The following is a 27,429-nucleotide window of genomic DNA, read 5'->3' as shown; positions in this document are numbered from 1 at the left end:
TGCTTGAGTCACAGGGTCCCAAAGATTTGTACTTATGTTCTTTATTATTTCAAGAGGAAAAAAAAGCAATTCTCCTTTTTCCTGGTTGGCTCAATAACGGCAGTGTATTTTCTTTCTAACGGCATGGAGAGAGGTTGCTTTCTGTGGGTTTTATTGATCAGGGCTGGGTTAATGATAGTAGCTTGTTTGAGTAAGAGCTTTGTTTATGTGTATTTGAGGTGAAAGACAGATAAAAAGACAGGCAGAACACTCAGTTCTTGCTGTGATCAAGGTTTTGTCGTGGACTTTACTTCAACCTTTGTATTTTTAGAGGTATGACAATAACACTTAAAAACCATAGTTCTCCAAATATTGAGAATCAAATAATAATAATAATAATAAATGCTTATCAGTGACATTCATAGGTTTAACCAAATTTATGTAATTATAAGGACTAACTGCATTTAAAGCATTTAATTTGGATGAAAACTCTTAAGTGTTTATTAAAAGATTGATTTTGTTATTAATTTTTCCTGCATATACCTAATGCTGGTAACTGCTATCTGTAGGTGTCTCTGAACACTGTGTGTGAAGAATAGAATTTTAAAAGGTAGATAGTTATGTGGGAAAGAATAGCATCCCAGATCACATAAAAGGTAAATCATCAAAGTACACAGACTAGACTGTATGTGTGTGTACATACATGCATACATATATGTCCATGTATAAAGTATTCTGTGTACTTCCTTCTTTATGTATGGCAAAGAATATTATCATTATTTTTTCTGTACTCAGGAGTGTTTTCTCCATCTATGGTACTGAAAGTTTTGATAGGTATAGTAGTCTGGGCTGGCATCTGTAGTCTGTTAGAGTCTGCAGCACATCTGTCCAGCCTTTCTGTCCTTTAGAGTCTCCATTGAAATCAGGCGTAATTCTAGTAGGCCTGCCTTTATATGTTACTTGGTCTTTTTCCCTTGCAGCTTTTAATATTCTTTCTTTGCTCTGTGTGTTTAGTGTTTTGATTATTTTGTGGCAAGGGGACTTTCTTTTCTGGTCCAATCTATTTTCTATCTGTATGCTTCTTGTACATTTATAGACATCTCATTTTTTTAGGTTAGAAAATTTTTCTTCTATGAATTTGTTGAAGATATTTTCTGGCCCTTTGAACTGGTATTCTTTTCCTTCTTCTACTTCTATTATTCTTAGACTTGGTCTTATCATAGTATTCCAGATTTCATGAATGCTTTGTGTCATAAGATTTTGAGATTTAACAGTTTCTTTGACAGATATATCCATTTTCTCTTTCATGTCTTCAATATGTGAGAGTCTCTCTACCATCTCTATTCAGTTGGTGAAGCTTGCCTCTGTAGTTCCTGTTAAAATTCCTGAATTTTTTATTTCTATAATTCTCTCAGTTTTTTTTAAATTCTGTTTTTATTTTCTGGTTTTGAATACTTGTATTCATTTTCTCACACTGTTTTGTGTTTTCCTGAATTTCTTTAAGGGATTTATTAATTTCCTCTTTAAGGGCCCCTCTCATCTTCACACAGGCGATTTTAAGTCTTTTTCTTGTGCTTCAGCAATGTTGGAATATTCAGGGCCAACATTGGTAGGATAGCTGGGCTCTAGTGGAGACATACTGTCCCAGTTCTTACTGATTTTTTTTGGTATTGTTTTTAGTTTTTGAGACAGGGTTTCTCTGTAGCTTTGGTGCTTGTCCTGGAATTAGCTCTTGTAGACCAGGCTGGCCTCAAACTCACAGAGATTCACCTACCTCTGCCTCCCGAGTGCTGGGATTAAAGGTGTGCGCCACCACTACCCCGCCTGATTGTGTCTTTATGCTGACATCTAGCCTTCTGCGATTGGTTTGATTATAGGTCTGGGTGATGATTTCTGGGTTTGTCTTTGCTGGGTGGGCATTTTGTTCCCTGGTTTCTGCTTCCCTCTGGATTTTCAGAGAGTTGTGATAGCTATGTGCTGCCTGTTAGGATGTTTTCTGAGGACCTGATAGGCTACTGGCTGTTCCAAATAAAAATGCGTTTCTTGGTATTGGAAGCTGATACTTAGGAATGGGGATGGGCTAGGAGTCTGGAGGGGTTAACAGGAGGGAGAAGGGCAGAGTGATCCACCAGGACCTATTTATTTTGTCTTCCTGGAACTGGGGGAGACAGTGAAGAGGGGTCACCAGAGAGGGTCTCCTATAGAACTGGGGATGAGACTCGGGGGTTGTATCTAGAGGAAGAGAAGGAGAGGGAAGATCTACAGACAGCCTAGCCTGTCTGCTTCCCTGGCAGGGGTGGTCTGTGGATTAGCAGGGAGTGCCTGCCGGAGTTGGGGGCTGGGATAAAGCAATTAGGGGGTGTTAGGAGGGAAAGTCTGTGGGCTCCAGAGGAGTGTGGGCATAGCGGAAGGAAGACTGCAGCAGGTGTCCTGTCACAGTGACAGGGATGAGACTGGGGATTGGGTTTGGAGGGGAGGAGTGAGTGGTGGCTTTCAGCTAGCTTTCCCTGGCCTGCTCTGCTGGTGGGTTCTCGGGGAATGCCTGATGGTGTCGGAGGCTGGGATACTGGGAGAAGGAAGTTTGTAGGAGAGGATCTTGGTGATCTTCTGGGGCTGGGGTCATAGAGGAAAGGGAGAACCGCAGGTGTTCTGCTGTAGGCCTGGGGATGGGACTGGAGATTGGTTCTGGAGGAGCAGCAGAGGTGAAGATCTATTGTCAGCCTACCTGCTCCCCTGTCAGGAGGGACCATTGGGTTATAAGTGGGTGCCTACTGGAGTTGGGGGCAAGGGTAAAGCAATGAGTGAGGGAGGAAGGTTAGGAGGGGGAGATCTGTGGGATCCTCAGCAGATGGGAGCAGGGGGACAGGGAAGGCTGCCGCAGGTATTCTGTTGGGGATCTGGGGGTGAGACAGATGGATTGAGTCTGGAAGAACAGAGGGAGAGATGAAGATGTGCAACCCTGGCAGGAGTGGCTTGTGTGGTGTGTGTGTGTGTGTGTGTGTGTGTGGGGTTGTTTCCCTGGCTTGCTCAGTTGGTCAGTTTCCAGGGAATGCCTGCTGGTGTTTGCGACTGGGATTCAGGGATAAGTTGAGAGAAGGAAAGTTGGAGGAGAAGATCTTTATGATCTGTTGGGGATGGGGTCCCAGCCTGCTTTCTTATAGCACCCAAGACTAGCAGTCCAAGGGTGGAACCACCCACAATGGGCTGGGGCCTCCCACATCAATCACAAAATGCCCTACAGGTTTGTTCAATCTTATGGAGACGTTTTTCTCAATTGAGCCATTGTCTCAGATGACTAACTTATTTCTAATCGACATAGAAACTAGCCAGAACAGGAACATTAAAAGATTTGCATGAAAGTTTTATAAGGTGGGGTCATTTATGAAACCTTGGCTCTTGCTGGGTTAGCCACTTTTGATAGGACTCATCTCCCATGCACACGTTGCCCGCTTTCCTTTAGGTTCCTGGATCATGCCCGATGTTTGGCTTCTGTCCTTGTTGCATGCTTTGGATAAGTTGTAAGTCATGTGCCTTTGTGGTGTTTTGGCTTCCTTTCTTCACAGTACTTTATCAGCCTTCACTGTGGATGTACACTTTAAGGTGAGCCAGCTCCGTTCAGTCAGATCCCTGCCTCCAACAACAAAGGAATCCTTTGGTCCACAGAAGATGTCCAGTGCCCTTTTGCTAAAGGATTTAATAAGTTGGGTGTGTGTGGGGGGAGGTCAAGGTCATGACAGAGGAGCCTACAGAGACAGTTAACCTGAGCTTGTGGGAGCTCATGGACTCTGAACCAACAGGGAGACTGCATGGGACCAACCTAGGTCCTCTACATGTGTGTGACCATTGTGTAGCTTGTGTAGCTTGGTCTGTTTGTAAGGCTCCTACCTGTGAGATCAGGACCTGTCCTGGTGCTCAACTGGCTTTTGGGAACTTTTCCCCCCTGCTGGACTACCTTGCCCAGCCTTCATACAGGTGGAGAAGCTCAGTCCTACCTCAACTTGATGTGCCATGCTACGTTCAAGCCCATGGGAGGCCTGCCCCTTTCTGAATGGAGATGGAGGAGGATTTGATGGATGGGGAAGGGGGTAGATGGTAGTGGTTGGGCTGAGGGAGTAGGAGGGAAGGAGAGAGGAGAAACAGTTGTCAGTACGCAAAATAAAGGAAAAAATGTTAATTCAAACAAGGGAAAAATCAATCAATCAATCAATCAGGCCCTTCATACTATGAAGTTGCCCTAAATTTGAGAACATTAGTTTTCCTCTCATTTTTATTTTTTTTGACAAATTCTCATTATGTAGTAAAAGATTGACCTCAAACTCTTGATTCTCTTGTTTCAGCCTCCCATGTGTGATGTGCATGACGGCACGTTGAGGACCCTCCAGTTTTGGTAGTCTGCTACTATCGTATTTTTGTTGAAATAATAAATTTATTTTAAGTTTATCCTTAGGGAGCTGGGTGACAATCCTTACCAGACAGGGCTGAGAGCATAGGGTCTGCTCTCCTTGGATTGCTCTGGTGTGTTTTCATGTTCTGTGTATTCTCGTTGTTCATGTCTTTCACTGCACTTTAAAAACATTGCCAGTGGCCACGTCAGAGGGGCAGCAGGTGGCAGTTGAGCTCAGGAGTTCAGCTCACCGGAATGCAAGGCACCGATGGGTGACTCTCGGATAGGCAAGGCCCCGAGGGCTTCTGCTCCAGAATGTTTCTTGCTCTTACACGAGTTCTAATTGGACTTAATAAAAACATGGAGACAGATATCAGGGTAAATGCTGAAAGATCAGAGAGACAAAGGAGCAAGCCACAGCTAACTCTTAACTTGCTAACTATCCAGCCCCCCCCCACCCCAAAAGGCTGAGCTCCTGTCTCTTCCCTCCTTATATTCCTCTCTCTGCCCAGCCATCTTCCTGTTTGTACAAACCTCCAGGCCTCTGTGGTAAACTAGTAGCTAGCTCCACCCTCTGATCTTCAAGTAAGCTTTATTTATTAGAGCACAGACAAAATATCACCACATCTTGCTACTGCGGTGCCTTCCCATGTTGGCTGCTGCTGTTTTCTCTGTTATCTGGCATGGTGCGAACGGGTGTGGGTGGGTCCCCTGCTGCCTTTAATGTGGTGTGATTATCTCATGGACAGATCCTCTTCTACTGGGCATTTAACCTGTGGATCATTATGAAGACGATTTCCTCCTAAGCTGTACTGTTTAACTGAAGTAATGATTTTACAGAGTAATAGTGTTAGTTTAAATAGAATTTTGATGATTGAGACTTTAAAAAAAAATGTAGTAAGGGGTTTTGATAGAGTTTAGTTTAGTGGGAAATAAATATAGGTACCGGTAGGTTATAGTGTTGGCCCTGCCCTTGATAAAGCATGGGCTTCTAGGGCTAAAAAACAAAACAAGGAAGTGCCACACAGCTGGGAATGATGAATTTCACTTGGTTTAGACTGATGATTAAGGAAAATGGTTGAGTTCTAGGAGTCAGGCTAGCTCGAGTTCTTTTAATCTTGGTGTTGGGAAATGTGCTCATGGGTTCTGGTGTGCACCATAGCATTAAATAATGACTTCATGTGACTAGAAAATAAAGAATTGGATGGTTAGTTAAGATAATTGGACAGACCTCTAAAATATGAAAAGTGAAACAAGTAGCCTGCTTTCCTGCAATTATAGAAACTCCAGCCTATGTAAACGGTTATGGCTGAAGGCTCCAGACCTGTGGGGAGTCTAAGGGAGAATGCTGAGCTGAGTGTGTGTTCCTAAGAAGATGCAGAAGGGCGTGGCTAAGGAATATAATAGGGTTGACTTGTTCCAGAAAGAGACGTTTTTATGGTGATTAAGTAGTAACCGTGTAACTTTTGGCTATGGAAAAAAAATCCTCCTCTTTGAAATGAATTCTATATTCCCACTTGGTGTGGGGAATATAGACAGGATGTTTGAAAAATAAAGAAAAAGGAAGCTTTTACTCCACAGAAAAGAAGTCTGTGACCCCGGATGGAGGTGGCACACGCTTTACATCCCAACACTCAGGGTGCAGAGGCAGGCGGATCTCTGTGAGCACAAGGCCAATCTGGTCAACAGAGAGAGTTCCAGGACAGCCAGGATTACACACAGAAACCCTGTCTCGAAAAAACAAAACAAAACAAAACAAAAACAACAAAAAAGAAGAAGTTTGTGTTGTATACCCTGCCCCCAACTCTGCATCTGGTTCCCAGTCTCTCTGACCTGTAGAAGGCTGCCTCTGCAAAAATTGAAAGCTATTTATTTTTAGGACCAGATGTGGTGGTACATACCTGCAATCCTAGTATGCAGAGGCAGAGGCAGAGGCAGAGGCAGAGGCAGAGGCAGAGGCAGAGGGCAGAGGCAGAGGCAGAGGCAGAGACCAGAGGCAGAGGCCAGAGGGCAGAGGCACAGGCAGCCGATCTCTGAGTCTGAGGCCAGCCTGGTCCACAAAAAGAATTCCAAGACAATCAGGGCCACACAGTGAGACCATGTCTCAAAAAATAATAACTAAAGATCGTGTATATTTATCTCAGTGTGAGTATATCTACATGCATTCAGGTCTTACATTTCCAAGGTGACAGATCTCCTGGAACTGAAGTTACAGGCAACTGTGAGTGTTGTGCCCAAAGTCTGGACCCCCAAAGACCACCAAGAGACCAAATCCATTGCAAAAGCAAAGAGTCTTTTTATTGCGAGTTCAAACTCAAGTCTTTTGTCCGTCCGATGCAGCAGTGCAGTAGAAGAGACCTCAAAGAGCAGTGGGGTAGGGTGTTTATTGGGGGTAGAGAAAGGGGGCCTAGGAGTCTGAGAATTGCATAGTAACAGACTCAGGATTGGTGCACCTCTGAGCTAGGCTATCTGTCTTAAGTTGATTGGTTAGCTGCAGTTGTGGGGAAGTTGCTACATCTTACGGCGGTTGCTGTGGTTACTGCATTCTATCCTTACTAGTAGAGTGGGTCAGGAGCCTGCTAGCCTAACTCCTGATTGGTTCTTTACCATATTGGGACATCTTAGGGTTTTTCTATTAACTAGGGCAAGGTCAGGGACTCATCCTGCCATCCTGCTGAGTTCTTTCTGCAGCCTGTCATGGCTGACTCATTGTCTAAACAAGGACTTGGGTCCTTCATTCCCCTCTCTAGAAGTTACTTAAGAGGACCCAATCATGTGTTCCCTCTGAGGGTCTCCAAAGTGATATATTGAGATCTTAACACCATTAGCTGTACTGTGTTGATCCTCTCCTTGACAAAGGAAACTAACTTGTTAAGGAGACAGGGGTCAAAGGTGAGTAAGAGCAACAGGAGCCCCATGGGACTAATCAAGGTGGAAATCAGAGTAGTCAACACTGGGGATGAGTTGAGCAGTGAATTGAACCAGCCCCGGGCTTGTCCTCACTCTCTTTTGCATTTTGCCAACCCCTCTCTGGCTTTGGCCAGTGATCCTTTTACTACCCCTGAGTGGTCAACATAAAAATGGCATTCCTCTCCAAGAGCTGTACAGAGCCTACCTTGCTGTAGGAATATGAGGTCTAATCCTTGTTTGTTCTGTAGAACCACTCCAGCAAGGGAGGACAGGGAAGCTTGTAGGTGGACAATAGAGTTCTCCAGCCTCTCTATGTCTGTGTTGATGGCAATCCTTAAGCTACTGCAGTGTTTGCCTTGTGCTTCCAAGCATGATTTCCCAGTCCCTGTATCTGCCAGTCCCAGGCTTAGGAGGGACTAAGTGTGAGAGCTGTTATTAGCTCCCTTCTTGCTTGGGGCTGGTTATCCGCCTAGTCTTTGGTATATTTCTTTGTCTTGATGAGAGATTATTTTTGGAACCAAAATGTACCAGTATGCCAAAGTCTTTAGTCTGATTCAGTACCTGCCTGTGCATATAAGGGGCTAATCTGGAGAAGCATGGCCCCCAACTGTCCTCTTGTGGCAGGAGATACCTGTGGGGAGGTGTCTGGATTGCTTGATTACATAGTGTAAATAACGGGCACAGATCCTAGACAGAGTCCCACTGCTATAACAGACTGTAGGAAGAGTCTAGCGTCTCCTTTCTGTTGCCATTGGCACTGGGTAGGTCGGTCAGACTTGGTATACCAGCCTGTGGCGGTTATCTCCTGGTAGTATGGGGGCTTGGTGTTAAAACATAACCAACAGGAGCAACTGATGTCTGGCCTGGATGCATTGAGAACCAATGTGAGACATCCAATCGGGCTTAGAGCAGGTCTGAACCTGTGGAAGCCCCTTATGGTAGTGAAGTGGTATTGGCTGTATGGGAAGTTCTCATCTTGGGGGTGGGGTTGAAGTGTTGTTTATTTCTAGGGGCAGGGTGGTAACTGGGGCCTCCTGTGATCTCCAAACCAGATTTGGGCCTATCATGAAAGACATGGGCCTAACCACCAGCAGGAGAGTGAAGAGGGCCTCAGGGTCTCTTCCAGCAGAATATAATCTGGGTCCCCATGTTTTTCCTGTTTCCCATCCTTTTGATTGTTTGCCTTTTGGGGTGAATATTATAGTAATAGGGTTTCATTTCCCCTGTGCCTCCTATGTTGTTGATGGGGGCACAAGGGTCCCTGAGCCTGTCCACACTGATTCCCCCCATATGCCAGTGAGTCAGATCCATGGCTCCAGGAGACAGAAGTTAAGTTTGTTGTCATTGGGGCTATTCACTAGATGCTACCCATTGATCCACATCCCTAGATTGTACAAAAATAAGTGTCAGGACCCCTGCATTCATGTCATTGTTGACGTGACAGCCCTGTTCCTGGACATACATATATAAATAGAATCAGTGTAAGCACAGACCACTCCGCAGGGCCGGGTAGTTGCAACTGTATGCCAGGAAGGAGTCTTGATCATGGGGTTCTCAATCTGATAGCACCACAAAGTCACAGAGGTCCAGACGTAGATGGGGGAACCAGGTGTGGGGCCAGGCTAGTGGTTTGGTTGGCTATCTCTCCTGTGACTCCATTTTAAATTATCCAGGTGAGGTTTAGCCATTGGCGGGCATTATCATGGTGTGGGTGTGCATAGGGTGGGCAGCACCAGCAAAAACAGCATCTTTATTTTACAGGGCCCTGAGCTTAAGTTTGAGGGGTTGTCAGAGTCAGGTTTTGCAGTTCAGTTCTGGTGGGGTCTGGTGTTCTCTGGTAGTAGTCTTAGCAACTCAGTCCACTCCAGATCAGCAGCATGGGCATGGGAGTGGTGGATCCGGGTGACAATCCCGTCAACCTTGATGGCAGCGGAAGTGGTCAGGATCACAGTGTAGGGTTCCTTCTAGTGAGACTTTTGGGTCTTGTGTTGATGTCTACAGATATAGACACAATCTCCTGGTGTGGAGTGGGTGGTGGGGCCTTTTTATACACCTTCTGTAATCTTGGGCAGATGTCCTTGAATACTGACGTCACTGCATTGAGGGAAGTAAGTAGGTTAACGTTATTGAATTCGGTGAGGAGTTCTGATTGCCCGTTGGAGAGTATAGGATGGGTTCAACCAAACATGATCTCAAATGGCATGAGTCTGAGTGTATACAGGGCGTTTAGGACTTGGCACAGGGCAAAAGGAAGGAGAGCCACCCCATCTCTGTAGCAAAAGGAGGCGGTGGGCCGCTTCTCGTTGCTTGGATCCCGGCTAGCTTACACTCAAAATAATTACATGGAAACTGTATTCATTTAAACACTGCCTGGCCCATTGTCTCCAGCCCCTTATTGGCTAATTCTCACATATTAATTAACCTATTTCTAATAATCTGTATATCACCACGAGGTCGTGGCTTACCGGGAAGATTCTAACCTACATCCATCTTGGGCCGGAGCTTCATTGTGTCTCATGGCTAACATAGATAAGAATAATGGGTTAATATAAGCTATAAGAGATAATAAGAAGATTGAGCTAATGGGCCAATCAGTTTATAATCTTATAGAGTCCTCTGTGTGATTTTCTTTGGGGCTTGCTGGCTGTGGGGTCTCGGGAGGGACAGATACCCCAACAAGCAGGCCCCTCCTGTTCTACTTCCTGTCTGGTTTACCTGCCTGTATTTCCTGCCTGGCCAATCAGCGTTTTACTTAAAACATGATTGGCAGAATACAGACAATTCTTCCGTACCACATCTCCATCAGTCTCCATGGATAATTTGGTGATGGCCTCTTTCAGGGTCCTGTTCATTCAATCTACCTGCTCAGAACTCTGATCTGTATGCACAGTGTAATTTCCAATCTGCCCCCAAAGTCTTAGCTATGTTCTGAGTTACCTGGGCAGCAAACACTGGTCCATTGTCTGAGCCTTGCAGAGCAGGTGTTCCATACCTTGGGATGATGTCTTGTAGCAGTTTCTCGACCACCATCTTGTGCTTGGTAGGGAAAGTCTCTACCCATCCTGAAAAGATGTCTATTAAAGCGAGTAGATATGTTTTACCCCAGTGAAGTCAATCTCCCGGTGAGACCTGGGTGGTGTCCACTAGGCCCCACCCCAGGCTGTCTTCCAGCTGACTTGGTGTTGATCAGCCAACAGGCCAGACACTTGGAGGCAACCTGTTTCACCTTATCTCAGAGACAAGATATCTTGAGATGAGATCACCTAATCACTTATTCAGTATTTTTGGGACCCAGGTGAATAGTTGGGTAGATACGTCCCAGCAAGTTCACTGTCATTTTGGTGGGCAGGATTAGCCTCCCTCCCACTTCCTGTCTGCCACCATACTCCTGGTTTTTGGGGCTGCCAGGTTTTAGGTAGGCTGTGGATGAAGGCCAAATCCTCTGCAAAATATGCTGGTTTATCTGGTAGCCCACAGGTGCCCAAGTCTGGCAGTTTTATAGTTAATATTGAGGTTACTTGTTCTGTGACCACCTTAGTGGCCTTGTCTACCTGCTGATTTTCCTAGGCAAGTGGGGAGTCTTCTTTTTCATGCCCCAGACAGTGAATGGTTGCCAACTTGGAAGGGAGTCACAGAGCCTCCAGTAAGTTAGAATTTTTTGTTTATTTTTGCCAGCCTTTCCCTCTGCTGTCAGAAGTCCCCTTTCTTGCTATGTAGCACTATGTACTTGTGCCGTGGCAAATGCATAGCGGCTGTCTGTGTACACATGGGCAGATGTTCCTGGGGGCAAAGCCTCAACCCAAACATCTTCTCCCTCTGTCACCACCACTGAACCCACATACCTTTCCCCATCCTTGACGAAGTTTCTCCCATCAGTGTACCAGGTGAATTCAGCGTCTAGCATCAGCTGGTCTCTCAGATCAGGCCATGCCTGTGGACTTTGGCTGAGTATCTAAGAGCAGTCATGAGTTGATCCAGATCCAGGTTAAGGATCAGGGTGGCTGGGGTTAGAGCTGCTGGCGAGGTGAAGTACATGCGTGGGGGGTTAAAGAAGAGAGTCTAGTAGTGAGTCTTCCATGCATTGCTCAATCAGCACTCGGTAGGTTGTTTGAGGACCCTTTCTATGGCATGAGGCAAATCACAGTTAGTTCTTGTCCCAGAGTGAATTTGGCTGCATCCTTGACAAGCAAGGCAATGGCCTCTATGATCATGAGGCATGGGGCCATCCAGAGGCAACAGGGTCCAGTCTTTTTCAGAGATAAGCCCTTGATCTTCACCGTGGCCCACGTGTCTGGGTTAGAACTCATTTTTCCACCCCTTTCTTCTTGTCTACATATAGGCAAGAGAGTTTGGTGATGTTTAGGAGTACTAGTGCTGGGACTGACAAAAGGACTCATTTAATCCGGACAAATGTCTGCTCCCATTCATCTGTTAATCAAAGGACCAGCCTTTCCAAGGGGCTTCATACAAGGGCTTGGCCATTTCAGCAAAGCCAGGGATCCAGAGGTGGCAAAAGCCAGTTGACCCCAGTAACTTTTTAACCTGTCTTCAGGTGGTTGGGGCAGGTAGTTTGAATATAGTCTCTGATAGCCCCCGCTGCCCCCGCTTAAGAATATAGCCTAGGTGCATCTCCTCTCCTGGGCAGATCTGTGCCTTTTTGGCTGAGACTCGATACCCAAAGGTTCCCAGAGTCTAAAGCAAGTCCCTGTCTCTACCTTGCAGTTGTCTTCAGTGGCATCCCAATCAGAAGATCATCCACATACTGCAGAAGAGCAATTCTGGGGTGTTCAGTCCTGTAAGCTCCCAGATCCTCATGGAGAGCCTCATCAAATTTGGTGGGTGAGCTTTTGATCCCCTAGAGCAACTGAGTCCAAGTCAGCTGTCCGTTGAATCCTTTTTCAGGATCATGCCATTCAAAGGTAAAGTAGGCCTGACTCTGAGGGGCCAGCGGCAGACTGAAGAAGCACCTGTTAAATCCAGTACACTGTACCATTGTAAGCTAGGTGATAGTGAACTCAGTAGGGTGTACAGGTTTGGCACTGTGGGGTCGATGTCAGTGACCCACTGATTGACATCTCTTAAGTCCTGGACTGGGCAGTAGTCATCAGAGTTTGGCTTTCTGATGGGGAGAAAGGGAGAATGGGTAAACAGGCATGACCAAGAAGGAGTGGGATACCCAACCCAGGCTTAAGTCTACTTGTCTTTGGGTAGTCCATGAGTATTGGTTCATGCCTGTGGCCCCATGTACCCATGCCTTCTTTTTGGTTATAAAGCTCATAGGTTCTGTCAAAACTGAGTGTTATGCCTCCATATCCACCATAAACAGGACAGGTCTCCCCTCCAATTTTAAAGCCATCCCAGGTTTGGAGGGGTCTGGACCCTGCTCCCATTAGTCGCCCTCTCCTCCATCTTCTGTCATTGTCACCTCTGTCTTAGGGCACTTTTCTGCCCAATGGCCTAGTTCTTCACAATAGGCACATTGGTCCCTCTGCAGAGGGGTCTGCCCCCATGGCAGGATGCCACTGTTGCTTCCGTTTCCCCTCTGGATCTGAATTCGTGACTGTCAGGACTACGCAGGGCACGTCACATGCCCACCTGTCCTCTGCAGCTACCATAGCTCGTCTCTATTTTTCATTCTCTGCAGCTCTTATCTTTTCTTGCCTTTTATTCTCCTCCGTTCTCAACCTAGCCTGCCTTTCCTCTGGGGTTTCTCTGTTGTTATATCCCTTAGCTGCTACTTCCTGAAGTTTGGACAATGACTTTCCTGCAAATCCCTCTATTTTCCGCAGCTTCTTTCTAATGTCTGGAGTGGCCTGATGCACAAAGGCTAGAATCACACCTGACTTGTTAACAGTCACCTCGAGATTTATTGGGGGACAGGCTAGGAATGCCTCTATCAGCCTCTCCAAGAAGGCTGCTTGTGATTCCTTTGGTTCCTGTGGTACACTATAAATTTTGGTCAAATTTGTGGGTCACCTTGTGGCAGCCTTGAGGCCCCCATTAGAGTCTGGCGGTATATTTTGAGCTTCTCCCTACCTTGATGTGAATTGAAATCCCATTCAGGTCTGATCAGCGGGAAGCCCTCATTAATGCAGGCTGGGTCAGTAGTGGGGCTGCCATCGGGACCCAGGAGCAATTGCTGGACCTCCACCAGAATCATTCCTTTTTCCTACAATAGCTGTTGGCAGTCATCCCAAGCAGGCTGGTGAGTAAAAAGACAGACTCTAGAAGGTTAATGAGATCCTTTGGGTTGTCTGAGAAGGGAGAGTTCTGTTTTTTCCAGTTATACAAGTCATCTGTAGCAAACGGCCAACACTGATAGGTCTTATTTCCCTGCTCATCCCATGGACCCACTGTCCAGAGGGGTAAGGTGGTAGAGCCTGGCCCACATCCAGGAGCTTCACAGAGAGCATGCACACAGGTGTACGGTGGGCTGGCCATTGCTTCAGCTTCTCCCTGGGGGGCAGGGAGTGCCTGCTGAGGGTCTAAAGAAGAAGATGTAGGATAGGGTGGGGATGAGAGGAGGAGATATTTCTCTGTTCCCCCTTTGAGAACCAGGGGAGCAGAAGGGGCAGACTTTTTGGGCTCCCCATCTTCCTTTAGAGTAAAAGCCTGTGACTCTTTTGGTGGTTGAATCGGGACTATAGGCTTCATCCAGGTGGGAATAATAGTCTATGTCTTCCCACACAGAGATAGGGAATTTGGTTAGGGTGTCCAGGTCTTCCATAGATGATACCCTTGGTTTTTCCTTTGATAGATAAATCCTCCAGGAGCCAGTTAGTGTGAAAAGTGGACGAGTTTAATTCAGATATGTTTCTCAAGCACCCCGACCTTAGCCTGTCCAATTCATCATGATATCCACAGTCCTTGAAATCCTTCAAGTGGTCAAGGGACAGTCTCAGTAGGGTGGGGTGACTGGAGGCTTGGCTCACGATTTCAGGGTGCTCAAACCATCAAAACAAAGGGGTAAACACAACAAGAGACAATACACAGTAGCAAACAAAATAGGTGATCACGCACATATCTGAAAATGAGACACTGTACGGTGGTTTGTGGTTACGATCCACTGAGTCTCTCCAGAGGAACTAGGGGGATTCAGCCCCCCACAAAAGGGTTTCCTAATCCACCAGCAGGGTCCTGGGACATCTCTCAGTCCCCCAGCCCGTGTTCTGCCAGTGTATTCACTTAGATCTTAAGCAGGCTTCACAGAAGGAGCTCCAATAGCCAGAAACAGAAACCAGAGCTTGCCCGTGCCAAAACAGAAAGTTGCCTGTTGGTTGGCACCCCAAGACACAGTGAAGAGTGGTCGTGGTGGACTTGGGGATCCAAGACAAGCCCCCAAATGTTGCACCCAAAGTCCGAACCCCCAAAGACCACCAAGAGACTAAATTCGATGCAAAAGCAAAAAGCCTTTTTATTGTGAGTTTAAACTCAGGTTTCTTGTCCATCCAATGCAGCAGTGCAGTAGAGGAGACCCCGAGCAGCAGTGGGGCAGGGTGTTTACTGGGGGTAGAGCAAGGGGTCTAGGAGCCTGAGAATTGTATAGTACTCAGAATTGGTGCACCTCTGAGCTGGGGGTACATGTCTTAAGTTGATTGGTTAGCTACAGTTGCGGGAAAATTGCTATATCTGGTGATTGTTGTCGTGGTTACTGTTTTCCATCCTTACTAGTAGAGTGGGTCAGGAGCCTGCTAACCTAGCTTCTGACTGATTCTTTACTGTGTGGGGATATCTTGGGGGTTTTTCATTAACTAGGGCAAGGTCAGGGGGCTCATCTTGTCATTCAGCTGAGTCAGGGACTTTTATCTTGCTGAGTCCTTTCTGCAATCTGTCATGGCTGCAGTATTGTCTAAACAAGGGTGTAGGTAAGGGCCTGGGCCCCTCAGTAAGTTTGCTGATTTGGGTGCTTAGAAGCAAGTTCAGGTCCTCTACAGGAGCGGTGCAGGCTCTTAACTTTTGATCTGTCTCTCAAGCACCAGCTCTCCTTACTCTTATCCCATGCCATTTTATACAGGACTTCATCTAACACAAGGCTTTGGCTTAGCTACTTAAACAAAACTTTCTTCCCTGGTGTGCTTGCGTGCTCCCAAGGACTCTTGCTTGTTCCTGCTGCCACTTAGTCAGTCCTGACTCTGGGTGGCATGGTGATTTTGCATTACTGCCCTGCTTTGCGTCTTCTCAGAAAGTCACTGTGATGTACCCCAGTCTTCGCAGCTCACTGCTGCTGTCCTAGGCTAGTCCTCACCTCATTTTGCGGTGTTTCCTGAATGGCTGCCATTAGCCATCTTCTGGACTGTGCCCACCTTTGGTTCTTTCTGTTGAGTGCTTTTTTTTTTTTTTTTCTGAATACTGTCAGGTGAATCAGTCTTCCAATGTCTGTTGGGAAGATCTAGGACGTAGACATAGAAAAAGGAAATTATGGGACGAAGAGATGGCTCAGAGGGTAAGAGCATTGGCTGCGCTTCCAGATGTCATGAGTTCAATTCCCAGAAACAATATGGAAGCTCACGACCATCTGTAATGTATTTCAGTGTCCTCTTCTGGCTTGCAGTGTAGGCAGAACACTGTACACATAAAAAGTGAATAAATCTTTAAAAAGAAACACTGTGTAGGTAATAAATGCATAAATTTAAAAAAAGAAAGAAAAAGTAAGTGAATTTTATCTGAGAACACACTTCTACCTTGTAGACCAGCTGCACGTGGAGTGTCCAACCTCCTATCTCAATGTTCTCTCCACTCTCCTGGATTGGTTCATATTTAAGAAAACCGTGTTGACTATAGCTCTGCCTACCAGCATGGGCGGGCATACGCAACCCACTTGTCAGATTAGTATCTACCGCTTCATTTGCTTGTGGGCCACAGGAGTTGGAAGGAGCAATTGATAATGACAAACTCAACTTTCCCCTTCAGAGGTTTTGAGCAAAGAAAGCAAAAAATCTAGACTGTCCCTGCTCAGAGAAAGGAAGTTGACTCATACCCAGCTTTCAAAGCTGCCACCCATCCCGTGAAGGTTACCCCTCCACGGTCGGCTCTTGTAAAAGGTGGGGAGCGAATTCATCCATATTAGGCAATCTTTGTGAGAATAAAAGCCCACAGTACTTCCGCCTGTGTTGATAGTTTAATAACGTCTTATTATTACTGGCCTGCAAACGATGAAATTTATATATAATTTAAGGGACACATATTTCAGGGTTTTATGAGGTTAAAAAGGATACAGAGAAAGACTCCAACTCCTCAGTAGCTCTGAGAGCACACATCTCCCCTTGATCATCTTGATTTTTGTCAGCAGTCTTCACGGTGAAATGAACAAAGTGGGGATGATTAATCCCAAAATAGATCATCTGAGGAAGACGAAGAAAAATCATCTGCCAAGAGAACCGGTCCTGTCGCCAGCATCCCTTCCAGATTGAAGGCATGTTGTGCCTCCTCACGCCCCACAAGCTGTGCCTGTGTGTGGGGGTCTCGGGCCTTCCTGCTGCAGGCACCTATTGCTCCAGTCCATGGTCATATAAGTTCAGGACATTATTCATAATATGGAGGTTTCTCCCTTTAAAATGAGGATACATTCAGGTTTTGTTTCTCAAGCCCAACTTAGAAACACCACATCTGTCTTCATTTTATTTCCGATTGCTGTGATAAAATAATGGGACAGGTAGCTGGAGGGAGAAAGGGAAAGGAATTGCGTCACAATTCCAGGCAATAGGCCCTCACTTTGGGCAAGTCAAGGGAACGGGAACCTTAACAGTCAGTCACGTGACATCCACGGTCAAGAGCAGAGAACAATGGGTTAACACACACACCTGTGCTCAACTAAGCTTGGCGGTTCACGCTGACAGACAATTCAGAAATCTGGTGCATAACGAGCTGCCCTGAACATCCCCAGTACTGCCTTCCGGAGGCGCAGTTTAGGTATTGTTTCCTCTGTTCTTTTAGGTCCTTCATGGAGGCAGATGATAAAGCGCTTTAGCCTCTTTTCCATTTCTCCTGTTGGCTTTTGAGTACGGAATATTCTCTTTGCCAGTCCAGACTCACTTTTTTACCTGTCCATCCTTCTTAGAGCACAAAATCTAGCCGTGAATGTCCAAAGGCTCATGATTTCTGGTTGGGCTTAGCTGGCAGACATCATCAGCAGGAGGTGGGGCGAAGTGTGGGGGAGTGCGAGGTGCTGATGGTTGAAGCTCAGCCCCTTCCTGTTCTAGATGGGAGGCCGCAACCCACATCTACCGGGAGGTGTCTTCCTTATAGATGCTTGCCCTGGCCATCATGGTATCCCTTTCCCAGGAGGTTTCAGGCCAAGAGCTGGTAATGAAGCCAGTGGGCATGGCTGCTGTCCTAAGTTCATGTACAACTTTGAAGATAATCCCTTGACTGTCTTTGTGGTTTTCTTCCCTAACCTTTTTTCTTATTCCCTTTCCTCCTCTTCTCTGATTTCCTCCTTCCTCTGTCCATCATTTTTCCTTTCTGTTCTTATCCTCTCTCTAATCTTTATTTTTTTCTGTGTCATTTATATCCAAGTTTTTCATTACAGTAATATAGAATTTATTACCTTTTTTAGGGGTGAGGATAAGATTCAAGCAATGAAATAATATAATATTTTGGAAAAATGTGAGAAATATTGTTGTTTCTGGAAATAAAAAGTGGCCCAACCACTTTGGAATATAGCTTGATGGTGCCTTGAAAAGAAAACACACACACACACACACACACACACACACACACACACACACACGTCTGCCACATGATTCGGTGACAGCACTCATGAATATCTACTTAAGAAAACAGGAACCTTGGAAGGACTCTGCATGGGTTTGCATAACAGCTTTATTTAAAATGGCTTCCAAAAGGCTGGGCGTGGTGATGCATGCCTGTGATCCCAACAATCAGGAGACAGAATCAAGAGGTCCCTGAGTTCCTGGTTGTCTTGAATGACACCTTATCGCAAACAAGCAAGATGAAAACCACCAGCCGTTGAGTACATGTGCCAAATGCAGTGCTATGAAATGGAGTGCTACACAGCAGGAAAGGAAAGAATTATTAATAAACCCAACAACACGGGTAAGCCTCAAAATAACCAGGCACAGTAAAAGAAGTCGGACAAAAATGAAATATTGCACAGTCTGCTTACGATTCAGCTTCTATATAGAGACAGGACATAAGTCAGTGTTTGTCTGGAAGGTCAGGGCCTCAGGGAATACACAGAGTGTGGATTAGCTTCTGGAAGTAATAAATGCAGATGCCAATATATCAAGTTTAAACATGTACAATTTATAGTGTTTAGTTCGACCCCAGGGAAGTTGCTAACAGCGGCACACAGTGATGGGGTTAGACACAGCGTAGAGTTCCCCACTGCAGCTGTAAGAGCTCACCAGGCCTTTAGTGGCTCAACACAATAGGTTTGTTCTTTTACAGTTCCGGAGGTCAGAAATTGAGCTTAATCTCACAGGATAAAGTCAAAGTGTTGACAGGGATGGTTTTCTTCCTCCCTGAGGGTTTTTAGGGGAGAATCCAATTCCGTATATTTTTTGGCACATAATGGCTGTCTGTCTGCCATGACTGAGACACTTCCTCATCCCTTCTTGTCTGTGGTGATGTCACCTCCTCTTTTCCTCTCTCACTTTTAAGTAAACTTATGATTTCATTTAGAACTTAATCAGATAACTTGGGACAATATCCCCGTGGAAAGATCTTTAACCTGCAAAGTCTTTCTTTTTAATCACAGAAGAAAATATTCCAGACTTGAGGGATTAATATAGTTATTACCTTTGCGACCAATGTTTAGCCTGCACGATGGCATATTGTCCATTCTGCAATAATGCATATTGCCTAGTATATAGAATGGCTTATCTCTGCACTGAGGAATTTATTTTTTACTGTTTATTTAGTTTTTGTTTTGTTTTGTTTTGTTTGTTTGCTTATTTATACATTTTGGAGGCAGGGTTTCTCTGTATAGCCCTCGCTGTCCTGGAACTCCCTCTGTAGAGCAAGTTGGCCTCAGACTTAGAGATCCACCTGCTCCTGTCTCCTTAGTGCTGTGGTGAAAGTTGTATGACACCATGCACACTGGCTAACACTGAGGGAGTTGTGGACTCCTGAAGAGAAGGAACAATCTCTAGGGTGGACACTATCAGAAAAAACTCACTGTGCGGAAATCACTGGCTGCGTTCCTTCTTGTGCAGAAGTTGAAGGCCTCCTCAGATAGCAGCTTACATGCTTCCAGCCTCCTGTGCTCAGATAGCTGCTTACCGGCTTCCAGCCTCCTCTCACACAGGCCAAGCTTTGTCCTGAAGAAAATGTTCTGGTAGCTGTAAGAGGGACAGACATTTTGTGCAAAGCAAACCCTTATCTTAGAGGATTCAATCTGTGGCTTGTTAATTTGTCTTCAAACACAACTCTGGTCTGACCAGTGGGGTCTTGGGGAAATCCTTACCTCTTGATTACTCTGTAGGATGCAGATGCCAGGTACCACAGGCAGCCACCTGCAGGAGGCTTTGTTATGGTGTTCTGATTCCCAAAGGAGGGTGGACCTTTTGAGCTTTGTTGACCCCAGAGTCTGGCCTTGGCATTCTTCCTTGGAGGAACACAAGGCTAGAGACTGATTTACGCTAGGGGTTGAGAGCAGAGAGAGGCTTTGTATCTTCAGAAGCTCTAGGTTGGGGGAAGGCAGCGGAGGGAGCCAGGTGATGTTACTGCTGTCTACAGCCTCTGGGCGGCCTTGACTCACACCAGTAGGGCCTTAATTTGTGGAAGCCACTCTGTCCAATCCAAAATTACCTCAAGACCGAGTATTATCCATTGTATGAACTTGTTCAAAGGGAAGAATCAGAAACAAATGAGACGCACAAGAGTTGAATTTGGGCTATCATAGTTGGTCGTTGATGTATGCCTCTAGCAATGCCTTTGTGTCCATGGGTTGGCTGTCAGGTTGCAAAGGAGGGGCTACCCTGCATAAACAAACACTTGCTGACAGCAGGAGAGGTCCTATTTGGTCTTACTTGCTTCCGTGACAGGCTGGACACACTTTAGGGTCTGGTGACCCTGAAGCCTGTGCAAAGGTGTGGAAGCGAGGTCAGGCGTGGGCCCAGCTTGAAGTTCCTTCTCTTGCCTGACGGGGTCAGCAAAGGACTAGGTAGGGTGGAAACTTTTTTTGACTCCCAGGAGAGCACCAGGACTCGGGGGACAGATCTGTCCAGTTTCTTGTGGTTTCTCTGCCAGGACGTTGCCAGATATTGCCCCATGAGTTCCCTGTTTTTGTTTTTTCAAGATACTAGGATTGGCCTTAGCTGCTGAGATTACAAAGATAAAGGATGGGGGGTGGTGTGGACTAAAAGGGCGGAATGGAAGGGTCTTCTTGAACATTCCTGGGATGTCTGTATCCCAACTGGTGCCTGCAATCAAACTGCTGAGATAATAAGATCATTTCTGCATTAAGTTATGGATGAATGAGGATGCAGGAAATAGTCTAATGGTTCTAATAATCCCTGCCCCCACATCTTTCACTTCTCAAATAACGTGGAGTCATCTGACCCCTTGTTTATGTTCTAGGAAAATGATTACTCTGAGAAGTTAGAGTAATGATCATCTTGTTCCTCATTCTTTGTGTCTGGGGAAGCGAAGTCAGCACGAAGAAGCCATGGCGGAGAGGAGCAGCAAGTAGCAAACCGGTCTTCAGACGACTATCTTACACATTCTGCCTATTTTCTTTGGTTGCCACATATTTGAGAGTTATATTTCTATTTAAAAATATATATATTTAATATTTTTGCTTTAATTAAAATATTGTAAGAATAGATCCTTATTAAAAAAAAACAGGGAAAATTAAGGCTTCCTTTTGTTTTTCGCAGGCCAGTTGCTTTGGGGGGAACTCTGTATGTAGTGATGTGAAAATATGTTTGCGAATATTTGATGTTATTTCTTCCAAAGGCAAAGCTTAATTATTTGTGATATCTAAGATTAGGATATAAATGGCACTGAGGCTTTTTCTTGCTCCTTCAAACTATTAGCTAAACTGTTTTGGGACAACCAGCTACCATGTTGTGAGGACATTAAGGTAACACATATGTAGACATACAGTCCTGTTGCTGAAGAGCTGAAGTTTCTTGCCAGCAGCCATATGGGCAAACCATAAAGAAATGAATAAAGAAAGCGGCAGAGATAGCTCAGAGGTAGAGCAACTGTCTAGGGTGCGTGAGGCTAGGCGTTCAAATTCTACCATTGCAAAATAAATCCATGAATGAACAAATAAATAAGAGAAATTACTAAAGTAGATCTTGTATCCTGCAGTGTTATATGGCACAAGATTGGATCTTGGCAATCCCCCATGGTGGATGACATGTCATACAGACCTCTCTTATGTGGGGAATTTTATTGGGGGGAAGGGAAGGGATAGGAGGAAGGGAAGGGAGAGAGGGATGGGTGATGTGGGATTTACCTCTGTATGTTGTGATTACCATTAATGAATAAAGAAACTGCTTTGGACCTCTTGATAGGGCAGAACTTAGGTAGGCGGTGGGGCGGGGCGGGGGGAACTAAACGGAATGCTGGGAGGAAGAAGGTGGAGTTGGAGGGGATGCCATGGATCTGCTGTTGGAGATAGATGTGCTGAAACTTTGCTGGTAGGGCACAACCAGCATGTGATATACAGATTATATGGTGATATACAGATTAATGGAAATGGGTTAAATTAAGATGTAAGAGTTAGCCAATAAGAAGTTAGAGCTAATGGGCCAAGCAGTGATTTAATTAATACAGTTTCTGTGTTATTATTTCGGTTCTGGGTGGTCAGGATGAACAAGCGGTCTTCTCCTACAGATGGAAAATGAGGGGAGAGAGAGAGAGAGAGAGAGAGAGAGAGAGAGAGAGAGAGAGAGAGAAAGAGAAAAAAGAAAAAGGAAGAAGTAGGTAGAGTTTCGCCTTTTAAAGGGACATGATACTGCCTGCCCAGCATGCAGGCATGATGCAGGGGTGACAGGCCTATTTCAATAACCTGGTTTATATGGTGGTTTATACTGACAGATAGAGGGTCTACCGTATTACATGACATGTAGGCCTATTTCAATAACCTGGTTTATATGGTGGTCTATACTAATAGACAGAGGGTCTACCTTATTACATGACATGTAGGCCTATTTCAATAACCTGGCTTATATGTGGTTTATACCGATAGAGGGCCTACAGTATTACATGACATGTAGGCCGATTTAAATAACCTGGCTTATATGGTGGTTGCTGGCATTTGTTGCCTAGACTGCTCTTCCGGATTAGAGGATTTATTACTCCAGCTGCTGGGAGTGTTGCCAGTGTGAAGTCTTCAGCAACTCTTCAGGAATTTTCTGAACTGAAGAGATCTCTCAATCAAAAGGTCAATTGTTTTCTTTCCCATAGCCCACATGCTGTAAAATATTAATGGTAGAGAGCCCAGACCTTTCACCCCAATTTGGGAAAGTTTTGAAGGGGTTATCTGGTTTTTAGATCTATATATTCTGGTCTTCAAGATATGTTAGTAAATACAATAATTAAGGTGTAGAACAATCTACATATATCCCCTTATGCAAAGCATATAATGTATATTATGTACGAGCTGATGTGTACATATATAACATCCTTCAAGAGATAGATATGTTTTATTTTTAAATAGTGATTGTCTTTAGGGAAGAGGTGGTGTTTTAGAATTTCTATTGCTGTGAAGATCACTGCTGAGTGATCACTGCACTGCAGCTTTTATAAAGGAAAACATTTAGTTGGAGTGGCTTACAGTTAAGAGGTTCAGTCCATTATCATCATGGTGGGACATGACAGACTGCAGACAGACATGGTGCTGGAGCTGGAGCTGAGAGTCCTACATCTTGCACACAACAGGAAGTGGTCTGTGTCACCAGGAATAGTTTGAGCATAGAAGACCTCAAAGCCCTCCCCCAAAGTGACCCACCTCCTCCAACAAGGCCATACCTCCTAATATGCCATTCCCTTTGGGGACAATTTTCTTTCAAACCACTACAATTGACAAAATTTAAATTTTAGAAAATTTTAACTATATCTCCAGAATATTTTAAAACAACATTCATGCATTACGTTGCTTTTTAAAAGTAAGTAGTTAATAATGAGTATTTTATATATAAATGATATTATATGCCATTTAAACATTTCTGATGGGAGGGCCTGGAGAGAAGACTTAGCAGTTAAGAGCACAGACTCCTTTTCCAGGAATCAGAGTTCTATTTCAAGTTCCCACAACTGTCTGTAATTCCAGTCCAAGCTGGCCTAACACTGTCTTCTGGCTTCTACAGGCACTGCATGAATGCTATGAAAATTAGGAAAAAATTAATTTGTGGTGCTTTGAATGAAAATGACCCACATAGGTTCTTAGGGAGTGGCCCTAATGGGAGGTGTGGTCTTGCTGGAGTAGGTATGTACTTGGAGGAAGTGTGTCACTGGGGGTGGACTTTGGGGTTTCAGAAACCAAAGCCTGGCCCAGTGGCACTCTCTCTTCCTGCTGACTGCAGATCTGGATGTAGAACCCTCAGCTCCTTCTCCAGCACTGCGTCTGCCTGTATGTCAGCATGTTTCCTGTCGTGATGATAATGAACTAAACCACTGAACTGTAAGCCAGCCCAATTAAATGTCCCTTTCTAAGAGTTGCTATGATCTTGGTGTCTCTTCACAGCTATAAAACCCTAACTAAGGCAAAAGGTAAATATTTTTCTCCTCCTGTGCTTTGAATCACGTATGAATTAAATTCTGAGACTTCAGACAAAATACCACGAAGAAGAATTCATTTGTGTGTCATTATTACCTTGTAACTGCTCCAGGCCCCATCCCACTGTTTTCAAGAAAAGGATCTACATCTTAAGGGATTCTGTTTAGCTTTGTATGCATGAGCATGTGTGTGTGTGTGTGTGTGTGTGTGTGTGTGTGTGTGAGAGAGAGAGAGAGAGAGAGAGAGAGAGAGAGAGAGAGCACGTGCACACATGCTCACACGTGCACACGTGATGGAATGGAGACTATGAGACTTAGTCTTCATTGTCAACTTGACTGGATTCAGAATCACCTAGGAGACACACCTCTGGGCGTATGTGAAGGTGTTTCCCCAGGGGTTTAATTGAAGGGGAAGACCCACCCTTAATGTTGGCATCACCATCCCATGAACTGGGGTACTGAAATAAATGAAAAGGAAGCAAGGAGGAAGTGTGAGCAGCGGCGTTCATCCCTTCTTCCTGACATCCCTTATACAACGGGTCCAAATGCCTCACTCCTGTCACCGAGTGTCCCTTCCATGATGACTATATATCCTTGACTGTTGATCCAGAGGAAACCTTTTCTCCCTTAAGTTGCCTCCTGATAGGAATTTGGTCACAATTGTTAGAGAGACAATTCTTTCTCTTGGTCACACCCAGTTAAGGTGGTATCATATAAAAACTGGTCTGCTTCCAGTTTCTCCATGCTTCAGAGCTATGCTGAATCTTTGTGGGAGGGAAGGCATATGGCTGTTTCTGCCCTGACTGGGTCAGAGAACTTTCCCTGCCTTCACTGAGCTCTGTTTGGGCCGCTCTCCAGGCAGAAGGGGTTCCCTGTCCCCTGTCACCACTGTGACTTTGCTGTCAATGCTCTCAGCAGTGGTCCTTCCATCTGGTCTCAGAGTAGCCATCTCTTTGATCATACAATGACAGCCTTACTATTTAGTAATCACAGAAAGGATGATTCCGGCCCCTTGGTTCAGAAACTTGGCTTCTAAGTATGATTATGAAGAAGGGCAGTGGTATGCTTGAGTGTATTTGGATACAATTGTCAGTGATACAATTGTCAGTGTAAAAATTCAGCTCCCACCTTAATGGGAAATGAGAGGTAGTTTAGTCTAAGAGCCAAATATGAGTGACCATGGTGTGAGAACACATTTACGTTACCCCAAATTCTGTCTTCCAATGTGGAAGCAGATTCACAAAGGTTTTCTAGTAACAAAGCAAAGAATATTACAAATCAAGGTATCTTTTTTAAATACATTGTTGGAAAGACCAGAAAGGAGGTTTACAGTGGGTGGAGAAATCTCAGCTATGGGCCTCAGTGCTTTCTGATAGCATTCTCAGCTTTTGGTTGGTGGAAAACAGTTTCTGTTTTGTTTGTTTTTAAAACTGTTTATCAAGATGTTTGGTCTGACACACAGGTGGGCAAGGGATGACTTGTTAGGAAGCAGATACACTGCAATTGGGCGGCAGATCTGTGGGCAGCGGATCTGCAACATCCAACCGCCCCACATCCCTGGAGTTCTAAGCAGCCAATTGGCTTTCACAAGCACAGTTTCTTTCCAGGAATCCTTGTTCACCAAAACCTAGGACTGTAAAAGCAGGCTCATTTCCTCCAACAGTTAAAGAATAAAGACAGGAAAAGTTTGAAGGTCAAGTAAAGCCCAAATTTATTCAAAGGGGATAATTTTCTTAGAGTTTAGAAGAATATTCCCAAGGCAGGCAAGCTATAAATCTCAGAGCTACTGGGAGAAATGCTGTATGATATTTTGATTGCATTCTGACAATAAAGCTTGCTTTGAATCAGAGGGCATAGCTAGCCACTAGCTGACCAAAATTAGTCATAGAGATTTTGGAGAACTGAGGATAGATGGAGAGACAGGAAGTAGTAAGGCTGGGCTTAGAGAGGATCTAAGCCTTTTGGATGGAGGAACAGAAGAGACAACAGAAAAGGAACAGAGAGGTCACTGGTGGCCTCTCTGCCACTTCTCTGGTCATTCAAGTTCTTGCTTCAATATTTGACTCCTGATTTTTTTATTGATAAAGAATAATTAGATAATGTATTAGAGGCGAATGGAGAAGAGAAGGGGAAAATCTACAGCATGAAGAACTGTTGCATGGCAGCCACACGGTGGGGAGAGGAGTTTTAGAGAAAGAATAAGGAAACTCAGAGTGTCAGAAAAATCACATTTAGGTTCTGGCAGCATCTGAAAGAAAAAGACAAAAATGAAGAAAAAACATTAACTCTTATAGCTCGTAGGAACGGCACTTGGGGGCAGGGATTCTAGGAACGGAAAGTACATTATCTTATTTATTATAGGGGTAATTATTCCTCCTATCTCTTCAGCTTGATTTGAGGGTGGTCTCTTTGCCATGTTTTTGACCTGCCTATCTGGATTAACTTGTTTATGTTTTGGGTATCTTGGAAAATTAGGTCCCTGAAAAGGCTAGAGATAATTTTTCTTTGACAAGAAAAAAACCAGGTTTTCTTTTTCTTTCTCTCTCTTTTTTTTTTTAACCACTGAGTAGTACTCTAATGTGAAGATGTGCCACACTTTCTTTATCCATTGAGAGGCATCTAGATTGTTTCCAGGTTCTGGCTATTACAAATAATGCTGCTATGAACATAGCTGAACAAATGCTTTTGTAGTATGATTGGGCATCTCTTGGGTATATTCCCAAGAGTGGTATTGCTGGATCTTGAGGTAGGTTGACTCCCAATTTCCTGAGAAACCGCCACGCTGATTTCCAAAGTGGTTGCACAAGTTTATATTCCCACCAACAATGGATGAGTATTCCCCTTACTCCGCATCCTCTCCAGCATAGGTTATCATTGGTGTTTTTGATCTTAGCCATTCTGACAGGTGTAAGATGGTCCCTCAAAGTTGTTTTGATTTGCATTTTCCTGATCACTAAGGAAGTTGAACATGCCCTTAAGTGTCTTTTGGCCATTTGAACTTCTGTTGAGAATTCTTTGTTCAGTTCAGTACCCTATTTTTTAATTGGGTTATTTAGAATTTTAATGTCTAGTTTTTTGAGTTCTTTATATATTTTGGAAATCAGACTTTTGTCTGATATGGGGTTGGTGAAGATCATCTCCCATTTAGTAGGTTGCTTTTTTTGTCTTAATGACTGTGTCCTTTGCTTTACAGAAGCTTCTCAGTTTCAGGAGGTCTAGTTTAATTTTGTATGCAAATGGATGGAAATAGAAAACACTATCCTGAGTGAGATAACCCAGACCCAAAAATGTGAATATGGTATGTACTCACTCATTAGTGGATTCTAGCCATAAATAAAGGACTTTGAGCCTATAGTTTGTGATCCTAGAGAGGCTAAATAAAAAGGTGAACCCCCCCAAAAACATATATAGATCCTCCTGGAAATTGGAAGCAGACAAGATTGCCAGGCAAAAGTTGGGAGCAT

General features: G+C 44.7%; 1 protein-coding gene and 1 long non-coding RNA gene across 43 annotated transcripts in view; one reads left to right on the top strand and one right to left on the bottom strand.

Annotated features, from left to right (window-relative positions):
* Positions 1 to 27,429, top strand: part of LOC146892254 (uncharacterized) — a 68,111-nt gene that overhangs the window by 13,489 nt on the left and 27,193 nt on the right. For 5 of the 42 annotated variants that reach the window (XR_015739415.1, XR_015739416.1, XR_015739414.1 and 2 more), the window contains exons 1-2: positions 212 to 312; positions 11,996 to 12,192. Coding sequence is in view for 1 of the 42 variants with exons in the window: in XM_087912050.1 (XP_087768176.1) it covers positions 3,505 to 3,579; positions 4,317 to 4,366; positions 11,996 to 12,108; positions 13,337 to 13,478; positions 20,816 to 20,840 (405 nt within the window). In the remaining 41 variants the exon portion in view is untranslated. The other 37 variants (XR_015739431.1, XR_015739432.1, XR_015739430.1 and 34 more) reach the window with 34 other exon arrangements.
* LOC125407104 (uncharacterized) lies at positions 8,992 to 11,229 on the bottom strand. The gene is made up of 3 exons (XR_007234111.3): positions 11,116 to 11,229; positions 10,211 to 10,347; positions 8,992 to 9,367 (listed from the first exon to the last, which is right to left on the bottom strand). It is a non-coding gene; the product is annotated as an uncharacterized LOC125407104 (long non-coding RNA).

This window comes from Myodes glareolus, chromosome 12 (genome assembly GCF_982192425.1).
Source record: "Myodes glareolus chromosome 12, mMyoGla1.1, whole genome shotgun sequence".
In the NCBI taxonomy this organism is placed as follows: domain Eukaryota; kingdom Metazoa; phylum Chordata; class Mammalia; order Rodentia; family Cricetidae; genus Myodes; species Myodes glareolus.
The sequence above is the reverse complement of the archived record's forward strand: the minus strand, read 5'-3'. Positions and strand labels throughout refer to the sequence as shown.